The 26,540-nt window shown below is 40.2% G+C and overlaps 1 protein-coding gene across 3 annotated transcripts in view; it reads left to right on the top strand.

The window, feature by feature from the left end:
* The window catches only part of LGR5 (leucine rich repeat containing G protein-coupled receptor 5), a 127,431-nt gene that overhangs the window by 85,333 nt on the left and 15,558 nt on the right, over window positions 1-26,540 (top strand). For all 3 annotated transcript variants that reach the window (XM_084636860.1, XM_084636859.1, XM_084636861.1), the window contains 7 exons: window positions 6,608-6,823; window positions 11,136-11,207; window positions 14,249-14,317; window positions 19,255-19,326; window positions 23,136-23,207; window positions 23,313-23,381; window positions 23,524-23,595. In XM_084636860.1, the coding sequence (XP_084492986.1) occupies window positions 6,608-6,823; window positions 11,136-11,207; window positions 14,249-14,317; window positions 19,255-19,326; window positions 23,136-23,207; window positions 23,313-23,381; window positions 23,524-23,595 (642 nt within the window). The remainder of the gene's footprint in view (window positions 1-6,607; window positions 6,824-11,135; window positions 11,208-14,248; window positions 14,318-19,254; window positions 19,327-23,135; window positions 23,208-23,312; window positions 23,382-23,523; window positions 23,596-26,540) is intronic.

The raw sequence follows: 26,540 nt of genomic DNA, 5'->3' as shown, positions 1-26,540 counted from the left end.
TAGTTTCAGCCAGCCCCTGATTGGCTTCAGGTGTCCCAATCAACCTAACATTCTCCCTGCCTTCTGGAAAGTTCTTAATTGGCCCCAGGTGTCTTAATTGACCTGGAGCAACTGCCATTTCACTTATCCTGGTACCAGGGATTTGTTTAGCCTGGAGCTAATATATCTATCTCCCACTACTTTTCTATAGCCATCTGGCCTTGCCCCGTCACAGTATATACAGGGTACATGATTATCAGGTTTGATGTCACATAAAGGTTTAAGTGGAAATTATCTGGGATTTTCTCTCTAATTCATTTGTGGCTAGAATTGGATGGGAAATGGAATTTTCATCCTCCAAGAAATTTTGACATTTCAGAATTAGTTTCCATTCTGAACTGGAACAAAAAAATGAAATATTTTAAAGAAGGAAAAAATTGAAAGAGGTTTGAATTGGCATTTTGAAATGGGAAAAAATGAAATTTTGTTTAGAAATGTCAACTCAATTTTTTATTCCTTCAAATGGAAAAACGAAAAATTTAGTCAAAAATCAACATTTTCTTGTGAAGATGTATGAAACCACATTTTCCTACAAGAAAAATTTTCATGCAAAAAGCTTTACCCATGTTGTTGCCACTCAGGAGGGATCCCAATCTCATGATGATTAAAACTTTATTCCTCATCATACCATGACACATTATCATTATATAATAATCAGTGAAACCTGTAAAGTAATCATCCTTCCTAGGAAACATGCAGTCTGAAAAGTTGTCTACATTCACATTGAGCCTGATCCTGGGATGCAGCTGAATTGAACAGAGTGCAGGTGAAGGTTATCTGTGTACATGCAAAGCTGTGTACATTAAAGTTCACTTTTGCATTCCCCTCATTCTGTCACATGTCTGTGCTGGGTTGGTCCCCCGTGCAATGTTAGAGCAGCCTAAGGATCACTCTGTCTTACACTGGACTGTGGACACAGTCACAAGAGGTTGGAATCAAACAAGGATCCGCTTAGCACAGGGCCATCCCAACCAGCCCTCCTTTCTTTGATACACTAGCAGAAGGGAGGGAGACTGATGTGAGCACCCTTAGGCTGGCTCATGCCACAGGAAGATCACTGCTACTCTGGAAGATGCTCCCTGGCAGGTTCAGCCAGCTGTAGGACCAGATTAGGCTAGCAATGCGGTGCAAACAGTCTGCATTGCATTGCTTCAGAGATCCAGGCACATTGAATGTAGTTCTGCTTCACCTTTGTGGAAAACCATCTCCATTAAGCAACTGATTTTGTTGGTCCCTTTAGTGGGTACATGGAGGGTGGAGTTTGTGGTACAGCCAGTAAGAAAAATCACAGACAGGGTTTTTGTTCCACAATAATGACAGTTTTATGTTTAAGAGAAAGATCCTCTGACCCTGGTCCAATAGCTGTACCCCTGACAAGAGCCTGTCATGTTTCTATGCCATACAGTACACATTTTCTGATCAGCCATGAACCTTCCAATTTCCCAATTTATGTTCTTCCAAAACTTATTAATCATTTTCATATTGTCACTATAGCAATTCTTTGGACACTCAGCCAAAGAAGAGAAAACTATCACAGCTCCTAGACACAAATCTTTTGACGTGGTCCAGATCTGCTCTCGTACATTGTATAAGCCGCGCTCTAGGCCTGTCAAGGTTCCTCCCCCACTCTGAACTCTAGGGTACAGATGTGGGGACCTGCATGAAAAACCTCCTAAGCTTATCTTTACCAGCTTAGGTCAAAACTTCCCCAAGGTACAAAATATTCCACCCGTTGTCCTTGGACTGGCCGCTACCACCACCAAACTAATACTGGTTACTGGGGAAGAGCTGTTTGGACGCGTCTTTCCCCCCAAAATACTTCCCAAAACCTTGCACCCCACTTCCTGGACAAGGTTTGGTAAAAAGCCTCACCAATTTGCCTAGGTGGCTACAGACCCAGACCCTTGGATCTTAAGAACAATGAACAATCCTCCCAACACTTGCACCCCGCTTTTCCTGGGAAATGTTGGATACAAAGCCTCACCAATTTGCATAGGTGACCACAGACCCAAATCCTTGGATCTGAGAACAATGAAAAAGCATTCAGTTTTCTTACAAGAAGACTTTTAATAAAAATAGAAGTAAATAGAAATAAAGAAATCCCCCCTGTAAAATCAGGATGGTAGATATCTTGCAGGGTAATTAAATTCAAAAACATAGAGAACCCCTCTAGGCAAAACCTTAAGTTACAAAAAAGATACACAGACAGAAATAGTTATTCTATTCAGCACAATTCTTTTCTCAGCCATTTAAAGAAATCATAATCTAACACATACCTAGCTAGATTACTTACTAAAAGTTCTAAGACTCCATTCCTGGTCTATCCCCGGTAAAGACCAGCATATAGACAGACACACAGACCCTTTGTTTCTCTCCCTCCTCCCAGCTTTTGAAAGTATCTTGTCTCCTCATTGGTCATTTTGGTCAGGTGCCAGCGAGGTTACCTTTAGCTTCTTAACCCTTTACAAGTGAGAGGAGCTTTCCCCTGGCCAGGAGGGATTTCAAAGGGGTTTACCCTTCCCTTTATATTTATGACAAGGCCTAAGGCCCAGATCAGTTCCATCCAAGTGAATCTCGATAATGACTGGCAGATCACAGCCTCTTAAGTCCCTGGTTAGATGTAGCAGAGTGGACAAAACCAGATGCCAACACAGGCCACCTATCTCCACCCAAATCAGTCTGTAGTCAGCAATCCCCATGTCATGGTTTGCCCCTTGTTCTCCCACAAACTTCTGCAACCTCGTGATCCAAGAATCACCCACAGTCCACACATTGGCAATCCTGACATCACAAATATTTCTTTTCCCTCCGTAATCAAGGCATGTGTACTGTCAATTCCAAACCTCCATGCTGTATGTCTTTGGAAATACCACTATTAATCTTCCCTGAGATCCAGAAGTAGCCACTTACTTCCCCCACAGGCTAATAAAATACAGATTTCTCTCTCTCTCTTTCACTCTCTCTCTCTCTCTCTCTCTCACTGCAGAGCAACCTCCTCGGGTGGATGGTGATCCTTCCAGACCCTACATCTATGCAAGTGAAGAAGTGAATGTGTTCTTAGATACCATTTTCAATGAGTTAATCAGTGGGACTTGTGGACCCCCAGGGATCCGCGGACCCAAGTTTGAGAAACACTGCTCTAGCCATTTGTCTATATTGGCACATGTGCATTGTAAAAACTGTACATTTTCTTAAATGCTATTCTCAATTTCAGTCCCCTAAATATTTATGGGTCCCATGCATTATCTTGGGTAAAATTTGACAGAATTAGACCATTTTGATCCACATCACGTCAATAGTGTGAGCTCTAGCTCTGTTCAAAAACAAAATAAAAACCACCCAGAAACTTTTTGAAAAATGGCTACTTTGTGGGGGGCTTGTATCTCCACAACCCCTTGCTGAAATGACTCCAAATTTGGGTCATTACCCCTCAATTGCATTCTTCTGAGGCATACCAAATTTCAAAGGAATCCAACTAAGCATGTTTATTTTAGAGGACTTAGAAAGGTGAACCTTTAAACAGAAGTTGTGACACAACCTTAACTATAGTGGTGGTCCAGCACCACTATAAACTTGTCCCATATCCTTGGGCATAGTTTGAGGGGACCAGGGAGGCATTGCCTCCCTGCCCCAACAGCAATCCTTGGGCAGGTACGGAATTCCCCCCCCTCTCCATGCATGACCCCATTGGCCTGACTGGAGCTTCCCCTCCAAAATACAGCAGTCAAACTATGCCTAAGCCCAGATCCTGTATACGCTGACTATAGTCCAGAATACTAGTAGCAGTTATGGAAGGAATTAGTGTTTTATTCTTAAATATGAGAGTCAGCCCTTTTACTTTATCCACTTTTAGAATTCTGCATGAGTAATATCTTTACATGAGCTACAAAACATATGATCAGAGTATACATGGTCAAACAATTACAGTGGACTACATTCTGCATAATTTAAGCATTCACTTTGGACATTTTAAGTGAGCTCATGACAAATATCATGCTGGATGTCATTTTATAGGCTGCCTAATAGAGGAGATCAAATATTTTTGATTCTCTAAATTGGCTTTCTTTGGAATATAATAGTCCTTTTAAACTGCCCACATGTTAACTATATATTTTAAATTATAAGTAAGGTCATGTTTATGAGTTAATGGTTTAGTTTTGAAAGTGCCAAAACTTTGATCAACATGAGTAAAAAAAATTGGCTGAAAACTATGATTTTGCTCAATGTTTTATACATCAGTATAGATTATTTGTATTATGCCAGGAAACATAACCACTAATGAAATGTTTTATTATCTGCAAGTAGCAAAATGGTACTCAGGAATTTTTTTTGAAAAAAGATTAGATAACAAAGAAACATTTGTTGGTCATACATTTTAAGAGCACTTGTAAGTCCTGCAACTACATTACATACTCTATAGTATAAGCCATACTAGCTTCTTGCTTTGCCATAAAATTATATTGAAACAATAATTCACCTAGCTTTGAATCACAATTAAATAAGACTGCATACACACACATACAGGGGACAATACCATTTAAATTTGGGAATTTACACTTTCAGCTCACTCAATTTCTAAATTTTCTGTTAGATATGTGGCGGATGAAATCCTGATCATATTGCCATTAACTTCAGTGCCAGGATTTCAGCCATAGTTTCTGTATCGTCTAAAACAACTGACTATACCTAACAACTTCTGTATCTGAAACAATTTGCCCTATCCTGCAACCCTTCTGTGTGTAGCCTCTTTGGAGTCAATAGGGGCGTGAATAGGGGCTACAGGCTGAGACCCCACATGAGACAAGATGTTAATTGTAATACAGTAACACATTTAAATTGAATAAAGCCTCCATTCTTTAATCAGTGTAACTGTCAAACTAGTGCAACTATAACTCCTTAGTTTACATACAGACATCACACAGACAAGAAATTTACTTCTAACCAAACACAAAGAAACGCCATCTATTCACTCAAATTATACCTTATTTGAAAACACAGGCAAAGTATGTTGTTGCCTGGGAAGTGGGGGAGGTACAGCATGGGTATTTCTAAACATTTCCAGCCTCACCCATTGTTGACAGACCCTTGAGTTATTTTGGAAGCTCGGTCTCTGCTGCTTGCCGTGTCAGTTATTGTAGTGAAAATTTAATTGTACAAGGGCTTTGACACTGAACTTTATAAATTTGTTCCAACTGACCTTGTCTCAGTTATTTGCCAGTCTGGCACGGAGCCTTAGAATTCATTATTGTTTCTCATGCAGTAGGTAGAAGTGGTGTGGACTAGGAGACAGAATGGACCCGACATTTTACATGACTGTAAATGAGGAAGCAGCTTTAAATAAAGAGATTAGTATGCCTGCCACATAGAGTATTCATTCCCCCTCTCTCAAATGGACCCAGTTCAGGTTGCGAAGGATTACCTCCTTACGCTCCGGGTGCATCTGTTTGCTCTGTAATGTTTTCAAACATGCTTTTGAAAATTCACTACTGCTTCCTTTTAATAACATCCTGTAAACTGGCAGCCTGAACAAAAGTGCTAATTACTTACTTTTGTAGTGCAAACAAGTGTGCAAAGTCATTAAAGCAGATTAGAAATAAGTAGAAGCATAGAAGAGTTATGATAAGCATATAGGTCATATATATGTTCCCCGACATTTCAGAAAATTGATGTGTTCTTTCAATTGTACTCTACCAGGGGCACAAAATAAAAATAATTTTAAACCATTGATCATATAGAGCCTGATTCTTATCTCAGAGCTGGTTATGCCCTTGAAACTGCATTGATTATTTCTGATTTACACCAGTGTGAGATCACAATGTGGCCCGTAGAATCTAGAGAAAAACAAATAGTCTATTGTGCAGTTGTTCTCACTGTGTTGGTTCTGCAGCAACCAAACGGCTTTAGTTTTTCCTACAGATGAAACCAGCTCATTGGTAATGCTGATGCAAAATAAAAAGAAATCGTCGCTGCCCCGCAAATGATACATTAACTGCAGCCTTCATTAAAAACACAGGAACAACCAATATTTCACAAAATGTAATAGATACAATTAGTCAGAAATAAATTTTGTTTTCAGGCTTCTAAGATGGTGCTGAAAACTATGGAGAGCCAAACGCTTCTTTCAGTTACACAGAAGCAATCCCATGACCCAGAGACATAAAAATAATGAGAGAGTCTCTGAGTGAATTTCTTACCAAGTTTTTAATCCCTTAAGGTGACTGAGAGCTCAGAAGGGGAAATAAACTCATTGCTCAGCCTATGGAGGAGTGCCCTGCGCCATTCAAAAGTTACCCCCTCAGTCCGTAAAACAGTCACACTGATGGCTCCAAAGTGAGTCTGGTTTAGATACTGACTAGAAGAATGTTGACCATGGTGTGGGGCCTCAAGGATCAGAATGTAAAGTAGAAGAAAATGTGGATATCTCCAGAGCACCAACAGGGTGCTTGATGACCCTTCCCCCAACCCTCCCCTTTGGAGCACACTGTACTTGACAATATCCTTTTAGGTCTGTTGTGTTGATTCATTACATTTTTCTCAAAGTCAATGTTCTAAATTTCTGTTTTTTTAGACGCCTGGATGCCAACCACATCAACTATGTGCCACCCAACTGCTTCAGTGGCTTGATCTCTCTTAGACACTTGTGGCTGGATGACAACTCTTTGACAGAAATTCCTGTGCATGCTTTTAGGAGTTTACCAGCACTTCAGGCAATGACACTAGCATTGAACAAAATATATCACATACCAGACTATGCTTTTGGAAACCTCTCCAGTTTGGTAGTTCTGTAAGTTTTATAGTTTTTTTTAAAAAACAATTTTTGCTAGACCTTGGCCTCTTTGTAATAAATTATTTCAAGATGCAATGTCTAAATTAAGCTTTGTAAGAGATAGTTTAAAAGTAGACTACCCAAAAATGTGAAATGATCTGTAAACCTTGCGGTTGGTTAATATGGGCTACTGTTTTATGTTATCATTTTAGCATTAAATTGATCTTTTTGGGCCATAAACCAAGTTTGCCCTTTATTCTTGCACTGTGTTTAAAGCTATAACTTTTGCAACCTTATTAAGTGACCTTTCTACTCCACATAATGTAAAGATTTGACTTGCAGATATGTTTATTTATAATGATGCAGAGAATTAATGGCAAATAAACTTCTCTTCAGAATGTCAGTGAAGAGATAAGTTGAAAAAAATGGACTTTTGTATCTTAGATATTATTTATAAAATCATAGTACTGGAAGGCTGTTTAAATATGTACATATTTTTACTTAAGACTATAGGGCAATATTGACAACATGAGGCTAGGGTAGGAAAAGGAAATTAACTAAAATCTCATAAAGGATTAGAAGGATAGAATGCTAACAAATACGAGCTGAGAAAGTTCCCTTCACAGACAGTGTGTGTAGATATCTACATAACAGTAGATATGTTCATCTATCAGTATTACTAAACAAAACAGATGCAAAATTCACAGAAACTCCTGGAAGGAATTCCAGTTTCTGAGGAATCATCTTCAGATCTTCTGGAACTATCCCAAACTGAAAAAACTTCTGCTCTATTATTAGAAAAATTATGCAGGAATTATTTCAGGATATACTGAAACATGGTCATTATTAAAGACATTTGTGGTTTGTAGGCAGCACAAAACCATTGCACGTAAGATGTTAAATATATTTTAACATACTCTAACATGCTGATCTGATAGCCATGGTGCAAGCCTTTAGGACAGTATGACTGAATTATTTCAGTGCACTGTATTATAGGCTACCATTGTGATGGGTTTCTTCCCAACCTCCCCTTGTCCCCCCCCCCCCCCCCCGGGCAGGGTGCAATCTGGAACTGGGGTATCACTGAGCCCTCTGTCCCACCAGCCTGGGTTCCCTCTCACCCCATGATGCTGTGACAAGCTACAGTCCTCTCCAGGACTTGTACTCACACTGACACACCCAGCTGCAGTTACATGAAGAAAAGGAGGACTTGTGGCACCTTAGAGACTAACAAATTTATTTGAGCATAAGCTTTCGTGATCTACAGCTCACTTCATCGGATGCATCCAATGAAGTGAGCTGTAGCTCACAAAAGTTTATGCTCAAATAAATTGGTTAGTCTCTAAGGTGTCACAAGTCCTCCTTTTCTTTTTGCAGTTACATGAAGGTTTCTCCTCAGCCCACTCATAAAATGACAATGGAACAACTCCAGTGAACTCCCTCACCCTCCAGCTCCACAGATTAGGACCCCAGAGCTGAACCATCTTTCCCTGGTCAAAAGTCTGACCAGTATAAATTTATTATCCAGTCCGCCCCCCATCAATGTGAAGAAGACAATGTCCCAGCCTCTGTTCCTGAGTGGATTCCCCACACACTTCAAGGAAACCACACTGTTTTAGGTAAAAATATAAAACAGATTTATTAAATACAGAAAGGTAGTTTTTAACCGATTATAAGTATTGAGCATAAGATCAAAGTAGATTACCTAAGAAATTAAACAAAAATGCAAGCTAAGTGTTATACACTAGTTAGGATTTGAATCAAGCAATGTCTCACCCTGTTAGATAGTACAAACAGTTCATCAAGCTTCCATGCAAAGACAGGATTCCTTCTTTCCCGCCTGGGAACAACACTTCCCCCAGTTCAGTCTGTGTTTCCAGGTGTTCAGCTGTGTGAGGAGTGAAGCTCCCTGCTGATGTCATTTTCCCCTTTTATAGCTTATTCCATATGGCGGGAACCATTTTGTTCCAAGCTAAGTTCCCAGCCCAGTTTGTGGAAAAATACAGATACCAAAATGGAGTTCAGTATCTTGTGATCTAGTCACAAGCTCTTGCATGCGCCAATGAGTCATGGCAGCCATTATCCATAGGCTGACAGAAGCATCCCCAGATGAGGATAAGCCTTTTCCATGTCCCATTGTCTTTTTCGATGGGCTATTCAACTTGAATAGGCCATTCATAAAGTGCTTGCTAGATTGTATGTAAAGTTTTGTGGGTGTTACCCAGGTGCAAGCAGATTTGAAATACAGATACAGTCAATATTCATAACTCCAAATACAAAAATGATACATTCATACAAATAAGGTAATCATATTCAGTAAACCATAATTTTCCATTGACACCTCACATGACACATTTTGTACAAGGTGCATCATTATTATGTCATAATCATATCATATCATCTTACCACTATGATAAATATGGAGTGCAGAGTGTCACAACCATAAAAGCTGATCCATCACCTCTAGCAAGTGCAGAATGTGAGCAATACAGTTGTATAAGGTACAAGCCATATAGGTTAAGCAGAAGGAATTCCATCTACCACCTTGTGGACAGTCTTTGCTCTCTGCCTGTGTAGGTACAGATTGAGTTTCAGTATGAGATTTTAACCTTTAGAAGAATGGGTATGTATCCTTTGGCTGAGCTTCCAGATCCCTCAATTATTTTTCATCATGTTGTCAACCACTTGTTAAGGTAGAGATCCTTTCATGCCCCAGCTCTTCTCCCAGTCTCGTCTCCCCACCTTCCCTGCTGAAACTTCAGTAACATTAGGACAATTAAGAAGACAAGATGAAAATAAGCTTCACTTGATGCAATAGGTGCTGCTGCTTGGCTAGGTCCCCTCATTTTGCATCTGCTGTTTATCTCCTGTTTCTGGGTATAAGACTTTATAGAGTTATTCATATTTTAATCATCCCTAACTATCTGCAGCACCCATTGTTCCAGTCTCTCCAAATCACTTAGTGTGGTTCTGTCCACATGTTTTGCTACCCTATCTCCAGTTTTGCAAATCTTAAGTCAGTGGGAGAACTCACATTGGCTTCAATGGGAGCAGGATTGGACCTGTGGTCATTAAAGATGCAAAACAAATTTGAGTTTTGGGGCAAATTCTTCATACTGCTATAGCCTAAAAGGTCAATATAGTATTTGGGATCAAAATGATTGAGGTTTGTTCCTGGGCGGTTGGGGGGGGGATGGGACATTTTTTGGTACAACATCAGAATCTCTATCTTTTAGAGTCAGTTAATAAATAGCTGAATACAGTTTTTGTAGGTTCTGAAAAATTTATCGAGAGCTTCTGATAACTAAAATACTTTTGTGTAAAGCAAAGACATGGATGAGAATAGTATCTGACTCTCACATTCACAGACCTTCTCTTCTTTTATGTGCAACTCCCTCAGTTTCTCTCATACCATGAGGGAGGAGTGAGAAAGGTAAAATATGAGAGAGAAGTCAGCTGGAAAATTATTCTCTTAAAAAAAAAAGGCATTGAAATTACACCAAGTTAACATCCATGTTAATAAGCTACACAGAGCAATTTCTCTATTAAGATCTAAAAATTTAGAAATAGGCATAAGCAGCAAAATTCTAAGCCAAATTTTGAATGTCCCAAACTTTCAGATCTGCACGTTTGTTTCCAGCCAATCACTACTAAAATGTCAAACTGAAAATCCTATAAATTACATAACATACCATTGGAAATTAATGGTTGATTATTCTAGTTTAACAGGGAGGAAGTCAAGTTATAGCATCAGTGAGGTCAGTTATATTTACTAACTCACACTGAAATTCTGATTTTTGATCAAGTTTCTTACTACACTTCCTCAGGCCTCATGTACATTTTGTCACTTCCCTGCTTCCTATCCTGCCCACTCCCCATACACAACAAAAAAACCCCAACACAACACTTTTTAAGTCCTTCTATCTAATTTAAATATATATTTTTAAATCACCAGTGACCCTATTTTTAAAGTTTCAGAACACTTAATAGGAAATCCCCACTTGTCTAAAATTAGAATGTCAGGATAGACACTTTAAAAATAAATATAAAGAAAGAAAACAATACATTAAATGAAAGAATCACAATCTCTGCAGTTTAAAAACAAAACCTTTCTGTGGAACCAAATCAAAGCCTGGGTGGGTGGATGAGAGGTGGGAGGTAGAGGTGGGGGAAATGCCCTCCTATACATGCTCTTGCAAAAAGCATGACTTGCATATAATCAGTACATGCCTGGAAATGAATTTCTTTTGGTTTAACCATCAACATGTTTTGCTTAACTCCACTGTGTGCAATGTGCTTTCCTGACTGTGCTCTTAATGTTCCCCTGCAGACATCTCCATAACAATAGAATCTACTCCCTGGGAAAGAAATGCTTTGATGGGCTCCACAGCCTAGAGACTTTGTGAGTTGACCTCTTATTTGTTTCCCCCCCTTTTTTTTTCAGTGTTTTCATTAATATTCTGAAAGAATAAAAATACCAAACATGCTTTTTTGGCTTGCTTAATTGCTAAAAGCCAAACATGCTTTTTGGCTTGCTTAATTGCTACAGACTGTGGATGATTGTTTACAATGACTGCAATACACAGTGATTGTGTAGAATGATCCTATTTCTCAACTATAAAACTACACTGCTTTTTTTGTAGGCAGCATATATTAATAAATTATTTAATGACATTTTAAAACTGTACCAAGCACAAAATGACAAATGACTATTCAGGGATAGTTATTCTTGCTTTGATAGTGCTATTTATTTGTCTGTTTATTTTTAGTCAGCAAAGCTAATTGACGTAGAGGTTAAGGAAAAATTCATTGTAACCAAATAGCTTTTAAATTCGCAGATTGCATCTTGCCACATAGTGTGGTTGCAGAATCAGTCAGATACTTTGACCTATTGAACAAAGGAAAAGCTCCAGGTAGCATCAATTACAAACATGTTCTTCTTTGTAAAAAATTGCTCCAATTGTTAATCTTTAAAGGATTTGCTTGAAAAGTTTCTGTGGCAAAGGGATAAAGTCACCTTAGCACCTGCAATAGTTCAGTCAAGTGCAGGAGGTGAACACAGTAAAAGTAAGGCTTCCCTGAATAGCATAAAAAAAAAGAATTCTGAGAAAAGAAGACTAAACAGGAAAACAACTCCAAAGTTTAAAGGAAAGTAATTTGCTCCATACATACACAAAGAAAGATATCACCACCTCTGTTTGGTATTGGAGCCCTGACCCACTAGTGCCTGAGGGACAATAATCCTTGCATATCTGTTCCCCTCCCTGTCCTATACCACAACCAAGTGAATCCTCTCCACAGATCATAACCAACTTTACCCAACCAAGGCACTTAAAGAGGCCCAACGGCTTTGGTGCTGATGCACAAGTCATAGAGTTTCAGGTCAGAAGGAACCAATAGATCATCTAATCTGACCTGGTGTATATCACAAGCCACCACCAGCGCATAGCACCAGTACACTAAACCCAACAACTGAAATTGGACCAAAGCATTCCAGCCCATAGGAGATTAAACTTTTATGTGCCACAGGCAGAGAGTGAATAAACCAAATGTCAAACAAACATCATCAGAACCTAGTGGTTGGTTTGCTTTCTAATCCACAAAACTATGCAGCGCTCACTTTCCAGTTGCCCTAGGATCCGGGGTTTTAATTTTGAATACCTAAACTAATCCTCTCTACTAGAACTTGAGTCTTCCGTTGTCAAGAGCACCCTGCAATGTTACAGCTTTGACTTTTACCCTGTCCCTCAATAAAAAAACAGAGCAGAAGAGGGAAAATGTGATTGTTCTTTAATGAGACATACACAACAGTAGGCAACTGTCCTGAAATGGGGGTGGGGAGCAGTTATTTTAGTTATTCTCCCAGCCCTGGATAGCTGGTGTGAAAGGGAAGAAGATATAGATGACAACCTTGACCCTGGAAAGGAGGGAGGAGAACTTGGAGAATATGGTACCTGCCACAGTCATGTTTATTATTGCACTGGTTGGCATTACCATCAGTGGGGAGGCTGTTTTGGAATCTAGCATCAAGATAGCCAATCACCTGGCTGCATTGGGTGTCACAGGTAGGGTGACCAGATGTCCTGATTTTATAGGAACAGTCCCGATATTTGGGGGGTGGGGGGTTATATGGGCTCCTATTACCCCCCACCCCCGTCCCAATTTTTGCTATCTGGTCACCCTAGTCACAGGGTTATCCTTCTCTTCCCAGTCTAGGCAAGTCCAGCTCAGCTAGAGGGCCAAACCAAATTACAAATGCTCATTATCTGTGTAATCAAAGCATAGGACCTGAAGAGATTTACAAACAGGAAAAAAAGCCCTGTTGACTACTGACAGCAGTTTCCTGCCTGTGTTATGAAGGATGATGATATGTTGTTGAAGTCCAATGTGAATCATTGTTTCTATTTAATTTAGTCAAATTATCTCTTATTTAAATTGTGAAAAATATATTCTCCATGAAGCTGCAAAGTTTAACAAAACAGACCTTTCTTCTATTTAGTTTCAACTGCACACTTAGGCCAAATTCTTCTCTCAGATTATGTATATGGGTTTCTCAGGCCAGGAATTAGCAGGTGGCTAATGAACGTGCTGGAATGAGGAAATGTCTCACTAACTAGCCGTTCTTAAAATGGAATACCAGGTCGCTAACCTAAATAAAATGTTATTTTTACGACTTGTGTGTGGTGAGGAGTTGTTCTTTCTCCTTTACTCCGTATTGATATTGTCAACCGTACTGCAATCTTAAAACCTCAGAATAGGTGAAATCCTCGGCCCATTGAAATCAATAGAAGTTTTCCCATTAACTTCATTGGGGCTGGGATTTCACCCAATAACTGTTTTTCCATTGATATTTCTCCTTTGCTATTCCTGAATATTTATCTTTCTTATTCTCACATACTGTGCCAAGAAACAGGTCAGAAAAGAAAATTAAAACATGATAAACATAGGCGTTTATAGAAAAGAGGCAAACTGAACCTCAATAATGTGACATATGAACCATGTAAGATTCAATTCACTGTACAAAGCACAGGCATTTATTTAAAAAATCAGTTTTAAGATGAAAAATTCCCAAAATATTTCTATGTAAAAGTTGCAAAATTGTCCATAGGTAAGGATAGATTTTCCTTTCATGTTTACAAATGAGTGGTGGGGAGGGGAGATCACAAAATAGCAGGTGGCTTATTAGCATTTGTAAATGTCCATATTTTCTCATTTCCAAATTGGTAATACTTAATTAAAAATAGCACTGTGATCAAAAATAAAACTGATGATCTGCATTGGGTGGCGTTTATTAGAAAACGTCACGTTTTGAGGATTCCCTAGCCTTTGGACCTATTTCTTTATTTAATGCATGAAAGATGATACTTCCTTACAAATCCCAACAAATTCTATATCATCCCTTAAACAGTGTATAACCTAAATTATGTGATCTATTTTATGCAGAGATTTAAATTACAACAGTCTGGATGAGTTCCCCACTGCTATCAGGACACTCACAAACTTAAAAGAACTGTAAGTATTGAATTCTACCATATAGAGAGGATGCCTTGGACAATGTTTTTATTTATTTGGGAAAAGGTGATGATTTCTATCAGTGCTCTTTAAAACTTTCTATATCCTGGAAAAGTTAGCAAACATGCCAACATATATAAAAGGAAATTTTCAACATTTCATTTAGAACATTTAACTTTGATAACTTTTACTTGTTACAAATGCTCTTTTGTACTGAAAAGAATTTTTGAGAGAGTATTCTTTTCTGGAACTTTATCCTTGAAATGCAGTATATCGTAATAATAAAAGGACATTATCAGTTTTGTTTCAGCTTCAAATGTGAAACTTTTTTGAAAAGGCACAATGCCTGGGCTAGGAAAAAGAAGCAAGAATTCCTGTTCACTCATAGGCATTTTGGGGAAATAGGGGGGTCATTTTTAACCTTATTTTAAACAGGGTTTTTTCAGTGTAAGTATTCACGTGCAGTACTGTAAACCAGAAAATTTCTGGAAGCATAGACATGGTTTGTAAAGCAGACTAAAATCAAAGGTGAAACTGACCAGCCTAGATTAATTGTGCAAGCTAGCTGAATTGCAAAATAAGCAAACAGCTAGAAAGTTACCAGTCAGTTAGATTTCTTAAATTCTTTGTTTGAATAATCTATGGTGTTAAAGATAGCACCAGCAGGCATTTTTTAAAACATAGATGATCACAGATCCACTGGACCATTAAAGGTATGTCTACACTGCAATTAAAAACCCTCAGCTTGCCTGTGCCAGCTGATTGAGGCTCACAGGGCATGGGCTAAGGGGCTGTTTAACTGCGGTGTAGACATTCTGGCTCCGGCTGGAGCCTGTATTCTAGGACCCTTCCACCGCGCAGGGTCCTAGAGCCCAGACTCCAGCCTGAGCCCTAACATGTACACCACAATGGAACAGCCCCTGTGCCCAATCACTTAGCCCAAGTCAGCTGGCACAGGCCAGCCACAGGTGTCTAATTGCAGTGTAGACATACCCTTAGAGTGCTTCATGCTGCTGTTGCCATACAAAGCAGATATAAAGTCAATTTAACAAGATGCTTGCAGAAGAATCTCGGAGAATACAAAGACTTTATTGGAGAAGAGGAGGAAAATGAAAAGAATGGCAGTGACAGGCTTGAATACTCTGTTCTCTGCAAGCTCATACGAATGACGTTGAAGGAAGACTTTGAGAAATTTCAAACCAAAAAGCTCCTAAAGGCTGCTGAAGATCGTAAAAGTCTCAAAAAATGCAAACGAGAATTGGCGTTGTACAGGTCATCATTATCGGCTTTGAAGAACAGGGATGGAGAATCAATAACTGATCGAACAGAGATGGAGGCAATCTGCAGGGATTTCTATACCCAGCTGTTTGTATCCCGTATAGACATCCCAATGCCATTACTTCAACAAACCGATGAACACATACGCTCAGTTCTCATCAGCAAAGTCCGTCACGCAGTCCATCAAATGAAAGACAGGAAGGCTCCAGGCAAGGACAGTTTGACAGCAGAAGTGCTTAAGGCGGGAGGTCAGGAACATTGGAAAGCTCTTGCCCAAAGGTTCAGCTGCTACCTGGAAATCCAGAAGATACCGTCCAGTTGGAAAGAGTCCAATACCACGTTGCTGCATGAGAAAGGCAACCAAGAAAATCTAAAGAACTATCATCCGATCTGCTTGCTTTCGCATAACTATAAATTGTTCACTAAAATAATAACAAATCGACTTCACGAAACCTGGATGAACAGCAACCTAGAGAGCAGGCCAGCTTTCGAAGGAATTACAGCACGATAGACCACATCTTCATTCTAAACCAACTACTAGAGCGTTCAAGGGAATATAAGTTCCCTTTGTGCATTGCCTTCGTGGACTACGAGAAGGTGTTTGACAGTGTACAGACTAACACCGTTCTTAAAGCTCTTTCAGAACAAGGCATCAGCGCAAAATATATCACATTACTAAAGGAAGCAAACTCTGGCTGCAGCACAGACATATCGCTGTTCAATACTCCCCTCCAAATCCCCATTGAGAAAGGTGTGAAACAATGAGATACAGTTTCACCAAAATAATTCACAGCCTGTCTTGAATTGGTTTTCTGACGAGCAGACTTGAAAGGTGGGATTAATATCAATGGCGAGTGGCTAAACTATCTCAGGTTTGCAGATGATATAGTGCTGATAGCTGAAAATACAGCCCAGCTTGAGAGAATGCTTAAAGAACTGAACGCGAAAAGTAGTCAAGTTGGATTAAAAATGAACCAGTTGAAAATGAAATACATGAGATCGGATGTTCTGCCAAGAACCCAAATAACTCTTGGAGGAGAGCAGATCCAAGAGGTTGATAAATATGTTTATTTGGGCCAGGAAGTCAATATGCGCCACGATCAGAAAGGCAAACTGTCGCGCAGAAAAAAAGCTGGATGGTGCGCATTCAATAACATCAAGGACATCCTCCAAGGAAAGATCAGCAAAACAACTCGTGCGAATGTTTGTAACTCAACCGTGCTTCCAGCGATGTTATATGGCAACGAAACATGGTCGCTGACAAAGATTGAAGAACATCAACTGTCTGTCAAACAGAGGGCGGTGGAACGAACATTTTTGGGCATTTCGCTCCACGATCACATCCCCAACAAAATAATTAGGCAGCAGCCTGGAGTGCGAGATGTTGTTGAAAGCAGGGTCAGCAAAATGCGGTGGGCAGGACATGTGGCCTGACTCAGCGACAACAGATGGATCGCAGCTATATCCGAGTGGTATCCGCAAGAACAGAAATGGCCACGCGGTCGGCCTCCAAAGAGGTGGGATGATTTCCTAACAAAGAGATATGGACAAGCATGGTGAAGGATGGCCAGAGCGAGAGAAGATTGGAAGACGTGTTGTGACCGGCTCAGTCTCAACTGATGAAGTCTACGCAGTCTGCGCTTGGAAAATCCTTCAGAATCCCCAGGCAATGTAGGGTCAGCACTGGAGCTCCTATGCCAACATTCCAGTTCTGGCATAGGGAGCATGGCCAGAGAGAAGGCATTGTGGCCATGAGCTACTAATCTACCTTATTCCCAGCTGCCATAATGGCCCCTTGACATAAAATACAATAGCTCTGAGGAGGTGGCATCTGCTGACCTTACGATGGGGTAGCCACAACGGTGATACCCAGATGTGCATTGAACAAATCCTGGCTGGCCCTGTGAATCTGGGGAACAGTTTTTATGATCAAGGTGTCCCTTTAATATATTATTCTCTGGGCATAAAAATGTACATCGAAAAGTTGAAATGGTAAATTTCTTAGAAAGTATTTGAAACAAACTTCAGTAAAATCTGCCTTAATGACCACCTCTGAGTCCACCTGTCACAAGTGCCTACTTACAGAGGCCACAGAACACTGCCACTATCTGGTGTGCAAACCTTTAAATAGAGACCACCTCTGATAAGAGACCACCTTTGCTAACTCCCATGAGTGGTTGCTCTTGGCAGGTTCTACTGTATGTGTGTTGTGTAGCATCTTTTTGCTTTAGATTTTTGGCCTCTTTAGCATCAGATCTCCTAATATCAGACTGTGTGGCTTCAGCCAATGTCTCCCCCTTTTAGTCCCCTAAATTCAGTCTCTGCCTGTTTGGAGCATGAAATTGTACAGCACCAAGGCTCTGATATACTTTAAGCATGTGTTTGAGTGCTTTGCTGGATTGGGACCCAAGAGCTCAGCAGTGTATAGGATAGGGCATCCCCGAGGGGTTATTGAGTACCCTCAACTCCCATTGATTGAAATGGGAGCTGAGGGTACTCAGTACCTCATAGAAGGTGCTCAGCACCTCACAGGATCAAACAATGAGGCCTCAATCCTGCAAACACTTATGCACATGCTTAACCTTAAGCACATGAGTAGCCCCATTGACATCAAAGGGACCACTCACAGGAGAAAAGTTAAGCCCTTACCTAAGTGTTTGCAGGACTGGGGCTTCAAAAGTTGCCTTGTAGTGCTCTCTGCGAGTTAAGGTAATGACACAAGTATACCTGTATATTGATGAGGGACTAGTATTTTCCCTGGGAGCTAGTAATGCCATTTCCTCAGCTACTTCTGCTATGCAGGGAGCAAAGGATTGATCTGGGGAATCCTGCTTGGTAGAATCTAGGCCACTCAGCCAATCTGTATATTGGTTTTGAATTAAATAGTCTTTTGTTTTGGTCTTTTGTTGTTGTTGTTTAGAGCCCAACTGTGTATAGGCACATATTTTTGATTGTACGTAGTATATAGAAAGGAGTATAAATTCAGAGCCTTGATTTTCTAGCCCAGTTACACAGGCAAGACCATTAGTTCAGTGAAACTGATCATCTGGTATTGGTACAAGTAATGATTGACGGTGCTTGCATCCGTGAACAATTCAAGGCTTTCTAAATGTTTTAATTTAATCTGAGAAGCCTTTTTCATAGTTCATGATTGAACTAACAAAAGTTTCTCGCACAAATCATCATTGTTCATTTTGAAACCTTAGTTTCCTTTGCTTTTAACAATGGCAGAGTTACTCGTATGAGAACAATGTAGTAATTAATTATGAGACAAAGAATTTGTCTCCTTCCTAGAAGGCAGTAAGTACATTGTACAGTTTATTCTTCTAATACTTAAAATACTTAAATAAAGAAAGGAGTGTGGGAGGTTCAATGCATGGTATGTCATGACACAACTTGTAAATGCATATATACTTTAAATTCACATAAATCTAAATCATCCCAGAAACAGGGATGGTACGGGACAAGTATTGAAAAAAAATGTTTTCCATTTTCAGTCTTAATCCAACTAATTGTGATGTCCACATTGACTAGAAAGCTGAAGACACCGTTGCTTGCAGCTACAGAGGTTTTTGATTAATTGTAATAGTTCTACGTAATGTATCACAGGTCTTACATTCACACTTTTTGTTACTGTATAAAATATTGTTTTTTTCCAGGGGATTTCATAGTAATAACATCAAATCAATACCTGAGCACGCATTTGTGGGCAATCCGTCACTTATAACAATGTAAGTGGCAGCAGTTTACTTTGGTATTTTTTATATCAAATGTGGAATTAAATATAATATTTCTGTGTGGTTTTCTAACTCTTCTGTCATTCTTATTTTACATGTATAATGTATAGGAGCATAATGTGAGTGGACTAGGTCACCTTTCAGGTCATTCAGCTCTCTTAATACTCACACATTACTTGGAGAGAGAGATCATAATTTTCCATAGTTCTTGACCTTTTACTCAGGCTGCTATTTCTTATAACAGAAACTGGGATCAGGTCTCCTGTTCCAGTACAGGTGTTTCCAGCTGGCCAGTTAGGAGGGTCGGGCAGCATCTGGGCACTATAAGAGGCCTGGTTAGAAGAGACCTTGTGTGTCAGTCAGTCAGGAACGGCAGGAGATGAGAACTGCCAGAGACAGAAGATGTTTCCTGGGAGAAAGCTGAAGCAGCAGCAAGAGGGATTTGTTGGCTAGCATCGCTGAGGGGCTGGAGGACTGAAGGCAGGAGGGGCAGAAGAGGAGGATATCTGCTGGCTCTAAGCTGGAGCCAAGGGCCAGGGGATGCTGAAGGAAATGGGAGCAGCAGAGGGGCTTACCCGCTGATGTCTCATCGCTGGAGCACTGAACCTGAAGGAAAGGGAGGGGGGGAATGAGAGAGCCCAGGGGAGTGAGGGGTAGTCCCCTGGCCAGGATATTCACAGCAGAGAGGCCATGCAAATTCTTGGTGGGATGAGCAGTGCTGCTGCCCTGAAAGAAGGGCTGGGATGGCTGTTCCTGGCAGAGGGATGGAAGAAGACAGATAAGGCGCTTAGCTGTAATGGAAGACACAGGGGTATGGTGAGAACAAGGGGTTGATATGGACTATGTGTGGGGACTTTGGTTAGGGATTATTTGCACTATATTTTGTTAATGAACTGTGACGGACTATAGGACAAGCTTCTGTGGAGTTACTGGAGACCCAAGATAAATAAATAAAAACAGATTTTATTAGCAACTGTAGAAAGAGTGAGAAGAAATTGTGAAATAAAAAGTAAAATAGCTACTCACCTTGATGGATACTAAGGAAAGCTCTGCTATCAGGACCAGAAGAATACTGATTATAGTATTGCAGAAAGAATCCTCTCAGTCTGACAGCTCAGAGTACCAGAAAAGTGTCACAAAGCCCTGTAGTCTGTCTTTTTAAGACCCAGATCTCTGTATTTGTTTACAAAAACACTTCCTTATTTATAGGAAGTCTCACCCTGTGCTTGTCCTACATCATTTCCAAAACCAAGCTAGAAAAAAAACCTATCTGCATTTGCCCCGAAGCTCATTTAAGTCACTGTTACTAGAAACACTTCCTTCTTCCTCATTGTTAAGAGATGCCTTTTGTTTGTAAGTTATTGGACAGAGCTTTTGAGATCATTTGTACATTTTTAAAAAATGAAATATATCTGGAATAGTTGAAGGTCATATTAGCTGTGTCCAGATGTATAAGCTATGAGCCATCCATCACAGATCAAACACAAGAAGAGGGTGAATGTTATTCTTTCAGTTCATAACTTCTGAAATTGAAAGATATGGAAACCTATTCATTGCCCCACCAGAGAAGACCGGCTATTGGTCTATCATATCTCCACTTGCAGAGTCAGGCTCCCTTAGCATCAGGAGTCCAACGGCACAGATCACAAAAGAAAGTAAAACTATCATCTGTATATTTGTAAAACCTCTAATGTCATAGAATCATAGAAATGTAGGGCTGGAAGGGACCTTAAAGTCATCAACTCTAGTCCCTTCCCCTGAGGCAGGACCATAGAGCAAGCCTGACAAGTGTTTGTACAACCTGTTCTGAAAAACCTCCAATGAAAGGGATTCCACAGCCTTCCTTGGAAGCCTTTTCCAGAGCTTACCTATCCGTATAGTTACCAATTCTCCAATTTATAAAATGTGTGGATGACACCAAGCTGGGGGGGGAGTGCAAGCACCTGGGGGCACAGGATCAGAATTCAAAAAGACCTTGATAAACTGGAGAATTGGTCTGAAATCAACAAGATGAAATTCAGCAAAGGCAAGTGCAAAATAGTACAGTTAGGAAGGAAAAATCAAGTGCACAACTACAAAATGGGGAATAAAATGGGGAACTGGCTAGGAGGTAGTACTGCTGAAGAGGATCTGGAGGTTATAGTGGATCACATATTTAATATAAGCCCCAGTGTGATGCAGCTGCAAAAAAGGCTGCTATCATTCTGGGGTGTAGTACCAGGAGTTTTGTACATAAGACGGTGGGTAATTGTTCTGCTGTAGTCGGTATTGGTGAGGCCTCAGTTGGAGTACTGTATCCAGTTTTGGGCTTAGCACCTTAAGAAAGACGTAGACAAATTGGAGAGAGTCCAGACGGGAGTAAAAAACATGATAAAAAGTTTGGAAACCCTGACCTATGAGGACAGGTTAAAAAAACTGGGCATGTTTAGTCTTGAGAAAAGAAGAGAGAGGGGGAACCTGACAACAGTCTTCAAATGTGTTAAGGGTTGTTTTACAGAGGACGATGATCAATTGTTCTCCAAGTCCACTGAAGGTAGGACAAGAAGTAATGGGCTTAATATGCAGCAAAGGAGATTTAGGTTAGATATTGGGAAAAACTGTCTAACTGTAAGGATACTTAAGTCCTGTAACAGGTTACCGAGGGAGATTGCTGAGTCCCTGTTAGGAGTGCTGGAACAATTTGTACAGTGGGATGCTGAGAGTCATTGAACCAAACTGTAAACTTTGTATATGATGGAAACAACTTCAAACCAGGGGGTGCAACAGCACCCCTAGTTCCAGCACCTATAGACCTTATCATTGCATGTTTTTAAGAACAGGTTAGACATACGCCTGTCAGGAATGGTCTAGATCAGGGGTGGGCAAACTACGGCCTGGGGGCTGCATCCGGCCCCCCAGCGATTTTAAACTGGCCCTTGAGCTCCCGCCGGGGAGCAGGGTCGGGGGCTTGCCAACTCCTGGAAGCAGCGGCCTGTTCCCGCTCCGGCTCCTATGCGTAGGGGCAGCCAGGGGGCTCCGCACACTGCCTCCACCTCAAGTGATGGGGCTGCACGCATTGCCTGGCCACGCCTCCGTTTAGGAGCCGAAGGGGGGACATGTGGCTGGTTCTGGGATAAGTGCCGCCGGGAGCCTGCACCTCTGCATCCCAGCCCCCTGCCCCAGCCCTGATCCCCCTCCTGCTCTCCTAACCCCTCGGTCCCAGCCTGGAACGCCCTCCTGCACCCCCAACCCCTCATCCCCAACCCCACCCCAGAGCCCACGCCCCCAGCCAGAGCACTCACCCCCTGCCACACCCCAACCCCCAATTTTATGAGCATTCATGGCCCGCCATACAATTTCCATACCCAGATGTGGCCCTTGGGCCAAAAAGTTTGCCCACCCCTGGTCTCGATATACTTGGTCCTACCTCAGCATGGGGAGAAGGACTAGATGGCATCTTGAGGTCCCTTCCAGCCCTGCATTTCTATGATTCTATGAAATTCCCTTTTCTAGGAATCTATCAATGGTCCATAACCTCATGCCAGTGTAAATTTGTGAGGCAAATGCTACATTTGGGATAAAGAAGGACACACTTTTGTTTTAAAACTAAGACAATGGTGGCTGCTAGAAGGTATTTGGAGCATAGTCTTGATGAAAACGGACATCAAGAATGGGCAGAATGAAAATGAGATGTTCAAAGCTAAAGGAAATATACAATTTATCACATGGATCTCACCACCACATGTGTAGTGTGCTTTGCCTATTTATAATTATTCAGAGTATTATCTTGCATATTAAAATGCCTGTTTTTCCTCTTTTTGCAGTCATTTCTATGACAACCCTATCCAGCTTGTGGGACAGTCAGCTTTTCAACACTTACCAGAACTCAGAACCCTGTATGTTTTACTTCTTTAAAACCTCTTTGTCTCTGAATAACCATTGCACTTCTAAGATTGTCCTGTACTTTCCTTTCAATAATGACACTGTGTCTTTAACTTTAGGACTTTAAATGGTGCTTCACAAATAACTGAGTTTCCTGATTTGACTGGAACTACAAGTCTGGAAAGTTTGTAAGTGTTAGACAAATACCCCACTCAACCCAATAATATTTTTTAGATCTTGACTTGTTTTAAGGATCTATCCTTATGCTAAGCATTTATTTTGTAAGATTTAAATAAAATAAAATAATCTTTGTATTGTTTACTTTTACAGGACACTTACAGGAGCACAGGTCACCTCTCTTCCCACAGTAGCTTGTGATCAGCTACCTAATCTTCAAGTGCTGTATGTTTCAGTAACAGTGATAACACCATGTTAATGCAGGAGTGTAAGGGCTGAACTAAGTGATTTGTGATAGTGGAACAATCCACTTATGATTAACTAGCAGTTGTATAGTACCACTGGTAGCATTGTGCTAGCTAATCTACAGACATGTAAAAAGATGACAGTCTCTTCCCCAGAGAACCCGCAATCTACATGTCAATCAGGATTTCCCTTACATGAAGGAAGGAGACAAACATATTTTATATCATACATTTTTAGGAAAGCATAAAACAACTCATGATACTCCTTAAAAACATCAAAAGAAGGGACATCCAGGACAGATTTGAGACTTGATTTGCATTTACTATCTCTTCTATGGTAGTTTCCTTTAGAATGGTCCAATCTTGGATTCATTACTCAAGCAGATATCCCACTGAAGTGAAAGGGAGATATACATGAGTGAGGACTGCAGATATGCGTCTTTATTATGTACATCTCTTTAGTTTAGTTCTCTACCAGGCATATGTATTTGACTGAAATTTGAAGCAGTCTGTTCCTAGGCTATGTGGGGGTGTAATTTTTATACTAATAAACCAATATGTTATTTTATCATGCAAGTATACCACAGAGTAAGCTTAATCTCTAACAAAAGTAATCAATCTGTCTACTTCTTTGTGAATTGGAAAACAGCACTTTAAGTATTACATCACTATGAATGTATTTGGTATTAGTTCTTTTGGCCAACAGTGAAATAGCACTAATTATAACAAATTATTTGAGCACCAGAAAAATTACATTCAGCTAATGGACTATAAAATTCATTTCTAGAACATTAAGGCCCAATTACAGAGCTTGCACTGATGACAATGAGAATTTTGCATATTGATTATGGTCAATGTATGGCTCATACTAACCTATAAATAAGCTTGGAAGGATTCAATTTTTATCAGTAAGTGTCAGGAAAAATCAATTTCGCCATGCAACTGAAAAAAAATATTTCCATTGATAATCAAAATTTACAGAAAGGCAAAGTAAGAAAAATGTTGCTTGCGAACTTATTAGAGGCTGTCATTAAATAATTATTGTCTAAGATTCCCATAATTTCCTGAAACTATGAAAATTTAAATAGATAAACATTAAAAAAAACTTAAAACCCAAAATTTCATGCAACTGTGATATTTAAATAGATAGACATTGAAAAAATGCTTAAAAATTTCTGTCTGAAAATTGTATGGCTTTTATAGTTAGAAGTATTACCTTAGATCAGTGGTTCTCAAACTAGAGGCGCCACTTGTTCAGGGAAAGCCCCTGGCGGGCGTGGCCAGTTTGTTTACCTGCTGCGTCTGCAGGTTCGGCCGATCGCGGCTCCAACTGGCCGCGGTTCACCGCTCCAGGCCAGTGGGGGCTGCAGAAGGGCGGCCAGCACATCCCTCGGCTCGCGCCACTTCCCGCAGCCCCCATTGGCCTGGAGCAGCAAACCGCAGCCAGTGGGAGCCACAATCGCCCAAACCTGCAGACGCAGCAGGCAAACAAACCGGCCACGCCCGCCAGGGGCTTTCCCTGAACAAGCGGCGGCCCTAGTTTGAGAACCACTGCCTTAGATTACTATAACTGAAAGGTGTTGGGGGGGTAAGAGGGAACTCTCTTTTCCTTTGTTTACTTTGCATTCAACAGCAATTTGTGTGTAGTCAGTTTCATTGTTTTTGCTGTATAATCAGGCCCTGATCCTGCAAAGACATATGCATGTCTTTAACTTACCACACTGAGACGACTGGCCTCAACAGGACTAATCACAGTGCAGAAAATTAAACATATACCTAAGCCTGTGCAGGATCATGACCTTAATCAGTTTCTCCCTTGCTGAAAAGGTCCTTATAAATATCAGCAAAGGAACAGAAAAACCCTTATAAATATTTTAAAAGACTTTTAAGAAACGTGCTCCATCCAAAACTAGAATGTTTTCATTTTTAAAAAAAATTCAAGTTGGCGAGTGTCCTTTTAAGAGGAGAAAACGGAAGTTAATATATGGTAGCATAGGCATAATGTTTACATATATAAGCACAGAATATTTTTCCATACCAACATTTGTTCTTCACATTAGTTTAGAAGCCTTCAACCCACCTGAATCATCCTCTGGCATATGTGACTAGCACAATAAAGGATCTGTTAACAGGACATGTTCAGGCTGTCTTCCCTGGGAGAACAGAATGCATTCATTTATGGTAGCCTCTGCACAAAGTAAAAGAGTAGGATACTAAACCAAAAGTATGCTGTCATATACTTAACTTGTTTTTACAAAGCAAGCATAGAATGCATAGTTGAAATGCCATCTTCAAAACAAATGCAAACAGAATTAAAATGTCTTTTAAGAGAGCAAAACAGATTTGCAATTGCATAGAGATGGGCCAATTTTTAAAAATTAGACTCAGACATGAAAATGTATTACTCCATTAATTGTTAGGGTTAGAAAACAGAGACATTGTATCTACCTATAGATCCAGTCCCATTCTCTTTACACAGGCAGAACGGCTACTGAGGTTGATGTGTTTTTCCCCTGAGCAAAGGAATACAGGATGGGGCTCTATTACTCTGTTTCTTTCTTCTTTTTACAATTTCTGCAAATTACCCTGGCTTGTTTTTGATTAGTTATACTATACTATAAATCAGTCCAGATGTTTCAGTTATTCTGTAATTTGTTGAGTTTTGGCTCAAGTTTTTTCAGCTTTTTTTTTCCTTTGTAGTGATTGATTTCAAAGTTAGTTCTTTTTTTTTTTTTTTTTTTTTTTTTTTTGAAACCACTTCCCTCAGCTAAAGATATAGCAACTCTAAGGGTCACGGGCAAGATTATTTAATTTAAAATGTAGTCTGGAAAGCTGATTAAATTTCAGTATGATTATAACTAGAAAGGTTAGGGTCTTCTCTGTCAAAGTCTAAATAGTCTCATTTAGTAGATTATTTTAAGTAAT

Source organism: Lepidochelys olivacea (genome assembly GCF_965140295.1).
Source record: "Lepidochelys olivacea isolate rLepOli2 genome assembly, chromosome: 1".
In the NCBI taxonomy this organism is placed as follows: Eukaryota; Metazoa; Chordata; order Testudines; family Cheloniidae; genus Lepidochelys; species Lepidochelys olivacea.
The sequence above is the reverse complement of the archived record's forward strand: the minus strand, read 5'-3'. Positions and strand labels throughout refer to the sequence as shown.